The 8,235-nt window shown below is 45.3% G+C and overlaps 1 protein-coding gene across 3 annotated transcripts; it reads right to left on the reverse strand.

Annotated features, from left to right (window-relative positions):
* Positions 1–13: 13 nt before the first annotated feature.
* LOC132446892 (pleckstrin homology domain-containing family A member 4-like) lies at positions 14–7,781 on the reverse strand. Of its 3 annotated transcripts, none has more exons than XM_060037469.1 (15): positions 7,678–7,781; positions 7,228–7,328; positions 6,734–6,852; positions 5,918–6,106; positions 5,463–5,697; positions 4,884–4,943; positions 4,503–4,646; positions 4,260–4,319; positions 4,024–4,104; positions 2,252–2,437; positions 1,920–2,018; positions 1,507–1,612; positions 1,048–1,130; positions 774–836; positions 14–534 (listed from the first exon to the last, which is right to left on the reverse strand). In XM_060037469.1, the coding sequence occupies exons 3-15, from the start codon at positions 6,835–6,837 to the stop codon at positions 406–408; spliced, it is 1,539 nt and encodes a 512-aa protein (XP_059893452.1). In that variant the 5' UTR covers positions 6,838–6,852; positions 7,228–7,328; positions 7,678–7,781; the 3' UTR covers positions 14–405. The 3 variants fall into 3 exon arrangements, with proteins under 3 accessions (XP_059893452.1, XP_059893451.1, XP_059893450.1); XM_060037468.1 differs by having other exon boundaries at positions 16–534; positions 774–878; positions 2,252–2,416; positions 7,678–7,772; XM_060037467.1 differs by having other exon boundaries at positions 16–534; positions 774–878; positions 7,678–7,772.
* Positions 7,782–8,235: the final 454 nt, after the last annotated feature.

Consider the following 8,235-nt stretch of genomic DNA (forward strand, 5'->3'; position numbering starts at 1 on the left):
GGAACATAGCAGGAGGGAATGTTCATGTACTCAAGAGTATTCATGGATTCACAATTTCAATGCACTGATTTCAAAATGTTCATTTATTCACACTATTTATGTATTCACTCTAATTGTGTTATCTCAGGGTTCATGGATTCACAATGTTTGTGTATTAACACAGTTACGTAATAACACTATTTGTGTTTCCTTCTGTTCATGTATTCATCATGGTATTATGGTAGCCTGGTTTTGATTGGCCCCCGATGCAGTGAAGAATAGAACATCTAAACAAAACCACAAGCCTTGGAAATGTTGGTCAAAACCACAAGGCCAAATACAGATAATGTGTTCTCATCTCATGAGTTTGGCAGTTTTACAGTTGATTAACAAAGAACCTTGAGTGGAAGTTTCTGGGTAAGAGTTTCAAATAACCGAACGGTTGGAAAATTCGGCAACAGAAATACATGACGATAACCGAACCCTGACAGGTTGTGGACTCTCACCTGCTTGGCTCCTCCCATCACTACGTCCATCACCACGTCCATCATTCCTCTGTTGGGACACACCAAAGAAACACACATATATCAGACACAGTACACAACATTTATCCAACAACATACAAAAAAACTATACCATGTGAAATGCATAGTCAATATCTAGATTACACAGTAAATAAACACAGTAAAAAAATGAATCATGCTACATAAACTCCTCTCAAATATAAAATCCACACTCAGTAACACATGGAGGTTGGGGGGGGGGGGGGGTTGGCCAGAATAGGCCGCTCTCACCTCATAGGACGAATCTGTCCAGTCGTACTGTGGAGCCCTCATCTGATTGGCTTCCTGCAGTTCCTGAGGGAGAGGTGGGCGGGTCGGGGCCATTAGCTCCGCCCCCTGTAGTGTTAAAGCAGTTATAACAGTCTAGTAATAGTTTAAAGAAACAAGACGATAACCTAAAATGGCAGCTCAAACACATAAGACATACCACAACAACATCAACAACAACCACAACACAACAACAACAACAACAACAACAACACAAGTGAAGAGGGTCCAGTCCTACCATGTGAGCTGTGCTCTGCAGGGTCTGTGACGGAGAAGGGGGGGAGGTTGAGTGTGTGTGATGGTCTCTCACCGCGGGGGGCACTGGAACAGCAGTTAATTAAGTATTAACATCGGCATTGCTACTAGAACAATATAACGATCAGTCGACAATACGTATTCTGTAGCAATATCACAAGATTTACATCATAACAAACCCATACACACACGCACAAACACACACACACACACACACACACACAAACACACACACACACACACACACACACACACACACACACACACACACACACACACACACACACACACACACACACACACACACTCTCTGCTGGTATGTGAAGATGACATGAAGTACATGATAGGTTTGTCACCTGCGTCATCATCAATTGGAGGCAGCATGGTTGTGTGTGTGTGTGTGTGTGTGTGTGTGTGTGTGTGTGTGTGTGTGTGTGTGCACCTAGTGTGTGTAGTCTCAGCAGTGCAGAATGGTGGTCCCGGTTGGGTTTCAGAGCAGACAGGACGTCCTCCATCATCCAGAGGTCCCTCTGAGCCTGGGACTGATGCTACACACACACACACACACACACACACACACACACACACACACACACACACACACACACACACACACACACACACAATACAGATAATAAACACGCATTATATACACACCTTACAGACAATATACTGACAATATACACACATTATATAAACATATACACACTATACACACAAAATATAGACAATATACACACTTTATATACACACTATACACACAATACAGACAATGAACACACATTAATTAAAAGATAGAGAATGTTATTGTGTTTTATTGGCACCAATATATAATGTGTTCTGTAGTTCTGTTACCTGAGGAGATCCAAAGTCTGTGATGTGCTGCAGGTGAGATCTGATGATTGACAGCTCACTCTCCATCCTCTCGTACTGAGCCCACACCCTCTCCATCTCCTACACACACACACGCACACACACCCATGCACACACACACACTCACACACACACACACACACACACACACACACACACACACACACACACACACACACACACACACACACACACACACACACACACACACACACACACACACACACACACACGCACAAACACACACACGCACATTAACGTACACTCTCTCCAACCTCAAACACACGGAGGCCATTCAGGTCCTCACAGCCTACCAGAGAAACGTCACACATCCTGGCGCGGATAGTGACCAGCTCTTCCTGCAGCAAGGCCTTCTGGGAAAGGGCCGCATCCTGGGTCCTCCACTCCTCCAGCGGCATCCTGCTGGTCTCCACGGCAACCTGCATCCTGCCCATCTCCATGGCAACCTGGACACTGTCCTGCAACACGGCCACAGAGATCTGAGAGGACACGAGAGCTCTTTATCGCCTGTCGACAGGTTATCAAACTGTTAGAAACACAACCAGAGATCCCATGTTACCGCCATGTTACCACCATGTTACCACGGTAACAACATGTTAGTAAACGGTTCATAATGCCGTGTTCTTTGGAAAAGGTACTCGAATCAGGGTCGCTTGTAACTCACTTTATTGGGTTAAGGTTTGGACTAGTCTCTATGAAGCAAAAGGAGGGGAATTGTATAGGCACGCGTGGAGATACACTTAGGGTGCACTCACACTAGGCCATCTGGCCGTGGCCGTTTTCACACCTAACCGTGCTCAAATCTGCCAGTGTGAGTGTGGCCAGTCTGGCCAGGCCAACTTGGCCACTTGGGAGAGGTGTGCTGCTACGGTACGGGCCGCCACGGTACAGATGCTAATGAGCCGACACGTGCACACGCACGGCTACGCAACCTGAGCTGGATGACGTATAGTCCATGCGACGACCATGGACATAATAAAGGCGACGAGCCTTCTTTCCCATTAAACGGTAAACATGGCGTCAAGCGGTTGAACTAGTGAGTGTGAACTAGAGTGGGCTCTATCTGAGAACGGCTCCAAATAAGCAGCAGACTCAGCAAAGTGCGAACTGTGTTCTCTGTGTTGTTGTCCATTGTTGATAAAACTCTGACTGGCGGCAGACTTTATTGTGGTCCATGGAGCGGACGCTTGGTGACGATGTGTTACGAAGTGATGACGTTTGTACAATAGCCAACTGTGGCCAGGCCACAGTTGCGACGGCCAACGGCCACGGCCAGATGGCCTAGTGTGAGTGCAGGCCAGAGAACAATGGGGCCAGTTGAGCACGGTTAGGTGTGGAAACGGCCAACGGCCACGGCCAGGTGGCCTAGTGTGAGTACACCCTTAGTAGGGCATCTGATGGATGCGTTACCTGGAGCGCTCTGGCCCACTGGCCTATGTGTTGTGACTTTAATACTGGGCAGGCGTGGACTCAGTTATGTGCTCTGATTGGCTAAGCATGGTGCTGAACTCCCGCCCCCTGGATACCCGTATGTGTACTCTATGCTGCTCTCTTGTGGCTATGTGCGGGAATTACACATTTGTTTGTGGCCTTGAGCGTCTGGTACTCTCGGACATCTTGACCGCTCATATCTCTAGAATTGACGCATGATGAATGGCCTCCTGTATGAGCTGGACGCCTCCCTAGGCTCAGGATCCCTCCTTAGTGTGAGAAAGAAGCCTCTTTAATTGGTAAGGGCACATGTGGCCTGTTGGTATGAATGTGTGAATTATGTCACAATAACAGACTAAGAGATCTGAGCGTACAGGAGGGTTCTTTATCACATGATACCACGTTAATAACATGTTATGAAACTTTTAAAAACACAACAAGAGATCAGCGTGTACACAAGAGCTCTTTATCACATATAACCACGTTAATAACATGTTAATCAACAGTTTATAACAGAAACAGAGAGCTGACAGGAAATCCCTTGTTAACTCTTGATCGCTTGTTAGCATGCTATTTCCCTTTTATCAACATGTGAGCAGGTTATCAACCAGTCGGGTCTCAGACAGGGACTAACCTTGTCCACCTGCAGCTGAGCCAGCTCCATGGACAGAGCCTGCAGCAGCTTGTCACACCCACACAACCTGGTCAGAACAGCCTGCAGACACACACAGAGCTATTTGTCGACAGAAACGCTATTTGGAAGACACGGTGTTAGTGTTATTTTGATACATGGTGCTGTTTGTTTTTCTTCTTTTTTTATGCATCCATGGCAGATTTTTGCTAATCGTCTGATTGATTGTTTTAACTCACGTCTGCGTCAGTCTCTAGTGGGCGGAGGGGCGGAGTGTCTCTCAGCTCCGGCTTCACAGCCTGAAGAACAGTGGAAGTATGTTTATGCAGAAGTAGTCCAAAGGTACTTTTGTGTAATGTAGTACAAATGTATTTTATGTAAAACATGTACTGTTGATTGTGAAGTACGTATGAGATGTAGTGACACAACCAGAGAGAGCAGAGCCAGAGAGCAGACACGAAGAGGAGAGCAACCCTCGCTACCGTTGTCGTGGGAACCACACACACGGACACATGGTTGCCGTGGTGATGGTGGTGATGGTGATGGGTGGGGTGGGGGACGTGTCCAAGTCGGGTCGTCCGCGGCAACGGGGGGAGGGCCTCCGGGAACCCCCCCGTGGAGTGAGACTGAGGAGAGAGAAAGTAGTATAGTTCTACTGTAATTCTACTGTAATTCTACTGTAGTTCTACTGTAATTCTACTGTAATTCTACTGTAATACTACTGTGTTTACACCTACATATATTCTGATGTTTTACTCCAACCTTAACTCCTACCTTGTTTAATTGACAGTATATATTCTTATATGAATAGTGTGTCGACCGATTGAGGAGACGGAAAAACAGTTCAACTGATCATTCGTTACCTTTGCTAGCGGCCTCCGTCCGGTGGAACCGTGGTGGACAGAACCGTATGTCGCTACGGGCTACACCCACACACACACACACACACACACACACACACACACACACACACACACACACACACACACACACACACACACACACACACACACACACACACACACACACACACACAATCAAAAACTGGTATTATAACAGAAGTAAAGGTATTACTAGTATTGTATTTGCCTTGTTGAGATTAGTATGAATAGTATTACTTGTGTTGTGTTGACCTGGTTGAGGTCTCTTGTAGTTAGTACTAGTAATGTTAATAGTAGTATGAGATTAGTATGAATAGCATTACTTGTGTTGTGTTGACCTGGTTGAGGTCTCTTGTAGTTAGTACTAGTAATGTTAATAGTAGTATGAGATTAGTATGAATAGTATCGCAAGTATTGTATTTACCTGGTTGGCCAGTACTGGGATTGGGGAACTCTGGGGTCTTATTTACTTAGTATTCGTAGTAGTATTGTAATAGTAGTAATAGTATCATCACGTATTAATAGTAACAGTTTGAGTAGTATTACTAGTGTTCCATCTACCTTGTTGAGCCATCGCTCCAGGACAGGGGTGGGGGGGTGTGGTCTGAACTGGTGTTTGGGGGAGGGGGGGGTGTAGAAGAGGGGCTGCGGGGTCACGAAGGGGTCGTTCTGGGGCCGGATGTCCACCCTTCCCACTGGAGTGTGAGGTCGCGACCCCAGCTGACCTCTAGGGGTCAAGGATCCTCCGCAGGAGGCGGAGTCTTCCAGACCACAGCGGTCCCTGCTGGGGGAGGGGCTGAGGGGGAGGAGACACGCATAAATTATAGAGAACCGAACGTTACATCTGACATACTGAGTAGTATGTGTTAATAATAAAGTAACTTAAAATAACTTTCAATGTACATTATCTGTATCGTTATAATTGTTTCTGTATTTCTGTATTTTTCTTGTTTTCTTCTGTATGGATATATTTTATTATGATTTGTATTTTATATGTTTTTAGCGTGTGACTGTACCTCGGTCGTCTCGCCCGCTGCTCTGCGTGGGGGTGCGGGCCCCGCGCCCCCGTTAGGTGGCTGGGTTCGCTCAACGTTCGGCTGACGTGTCGGGGCTTCTGGAGGAAACATTCTCCCTCAGAGGACGGGCTGGCCACCGACTCACTGCTGCCCCCTAGCTGAGAGAAGTCCTGGTAACTGCAGCAGCGTCTAAAGTCACAGATATAAGGCACGGTACTGTTACAATGCTGTTGACGTAATGGTGAAATGCTATTTAAAGGCTGTTCAATTTCATTACTATCGAACTACTACCAAAACTGTAACAATACTGCTAAAATAATGTTAAATATGTTGAAAAACCGTTAAATCTGTGTTACAATATTAATTTGGTGGTTTGTGTTAGTGTGTGTCTGGTGGTGTTTTGGATATTTTTTTAGTGTGTGTTTAGTGTGTGTTGGTGTGTAGTGTGTTTGTTCTGTTTGGTGGATGTAGCTGTTGATGTATGTTGTCTGCAGTTGTTTGGTCTTTGGTGGTGTGTGTTTGCTCTAATATTGGTGTGTGTTTGTGTATATTTTCTGTGTGCGTTCGGTGCATATTGGGTGCGTGTGTTAGGTGTATATTTGCTGTGTGTGTGGTATAGGCCTGGTGTATGGCTGGTATATGGTTGGTTATATACTTGGTGTGTGTGATTGTTTAGTATATTTGCTGTACGTCTGGTGTGTGTCTTTGGTTTTATGTTTCATGTGCCTGCTGTGTGTGTGTTTGGTGTATACGCATCGAGAGTGCGTTCGGTTCGGGCGCGGGTCGAGCCGTGCCAGGTGGTTGCTGGTTCCACACCTGTTGAGCGTGCCCTCCTGCTCCATCGCGGCGGCCTGGCCCAGAGCTCGGACCCAGCCCAGCATGTCCTCCTGGGTGTCTGCGCTGAAGTAGTACGAGCGCATGCCCTGGTGCACCACCTGGCTCCCGGCACAGCCACAACAGCACTGTCATTACTGGAGCTCCATTATGCTCCTCATTAAAACTCTCATATTTAGTGTTTATTAGAGCTCTTTATTATTTCGTATTAGTTATTAAAATGTATGTTCTTAAATCCTTATTTAAAACTTATTTATTCAGTTTTTTAGTTTACTTTATTAAAAATAGTATTGATCCTTTATTATTAAACACTATATTATCTAGTCTTTAATAAAAAGCGGTATTATTTAGTCTTAATTAACACTTCATTATTCTGTACTTAAAACTCAATCAATTAGTCTTCATTAGCAGTTAATTAATCTTATCAGCCAGGCAGGTTACAGCCAAAGAGTGAGTCAAAGGTTGAAGAAGAGCACCTTGAATGTATACTTCCTGTTCTTGCATTCCCCTCGTTGAGCAGAACAGGATGTTGTAGCTGGTAGAGGAATACTGCCCAGCACACACTCCTCTCTGCTGTCTGCAAGAAAACACACACAAAACTCACAGAACTCAGTCAAATCACTCAGGCACAAAGTACCAGATGTGTGCTGACCAAGTCGTTTTTTCCAGTACTGTTGACTAAAGCAAATTTTTCAGCATGCTGGTTCACAAGTGTGCTATTCTGACAGCATGATCGTTTACTAGGTGCGCTAGAATGACAGTATGCTAGTCTGGGTAGGGTTGGCAGCGAGTGTGATAGTACACTTGTGTGCAAGTATGACAGTACAGTAGTATGATCGTAGAGTATACTAGTGTGATAATAGGCTAGTGTGATAGCATGCTAGCACTACTGTCTGCTGGAGTGTGTGCGCTGTAAGATAACTTACCTTTCTAGTAGAACAAACAGTAGTTTGACAGCACAAACCATCTTCTCTTCCACAGTTTCAACCCTGCACTGTCCTTTATAACACAAGCAGAATGTCAAAATTGTCAGAATCATACAGTTAACACAGCTAAAGCATAATTATTCAATGTTTTCAAATTATATTTAAACTGTTGGCGCAAGATAACAGAAGGTCAAATAAGAAATAGGTTTTTGCCGGAGGTGGAAGTGTGCTGGAGGTTGGAGGTTTGTGTGTGTGTGTGTGTGTGTGTGTGTGTGGTGTGTGTGTGTGTGTGTGTGTGTGTGTGTGTGTGTGTGTGTTTGTTCGTGTAGGAAGAGAGTTTTGTGGGAGAGGTAGGAGGTATGTATGTGTAGGGAGGTCGAAGCCATGTAGGAGGTGGTGAGTGTGTGAGAAGTAGTTTTTTGTTGTTTTTTTTACGTAGGAGGTGTGTGTTTGTGTGTGTGTGTGTATGAGCTAGAAGGTGAGGATAGGGGGTGTGTGCTTGTGTGCGGAGGAGGTGTGTGTCTGTGTGTGTGTGTGTGTGTGTGTGTGTGTAGGAGC

Source organism: Gadus macrocephalus, chromosome 18 (genome assembly GCF_031168955.1).
Source record: "Gadus macrocephalus chromosome 18, ASM3116895v1".
In the NCBI taxonomy this organism is placed as follows: domain Eukaryota; kingdom Metazoa; phylum Chordata; class Actinopteri; order Gadiformes; family Gadidae; genus Gadus; species Gadus macrocephalus.

Excerpts from the sequence above, each read along its gene's own strand:
- LOC132446892 (XM_060037467.1), bottom strand. The coding sequence starts at position 6,837 with ATGCGCTCGTACTACTTCAGCGCAGACACCCAGGAGGACATGCTGGGC. Across the intron at positions 1,131-1,506 it reads GCTGAGACTACACACACTAG|TGCCCCCCGCGGTGAGAGAC; the intron begins GTGCACACACAC and ends CTGCTGTTCCAG. Across the intron at positions 879-1,047 it reads TGCAGAGCACAGCTCACATG|GGGGCGGAGCTAATGGCCCC; the intron begins GTAGGACTGGAC and ends TTAACACTACAG.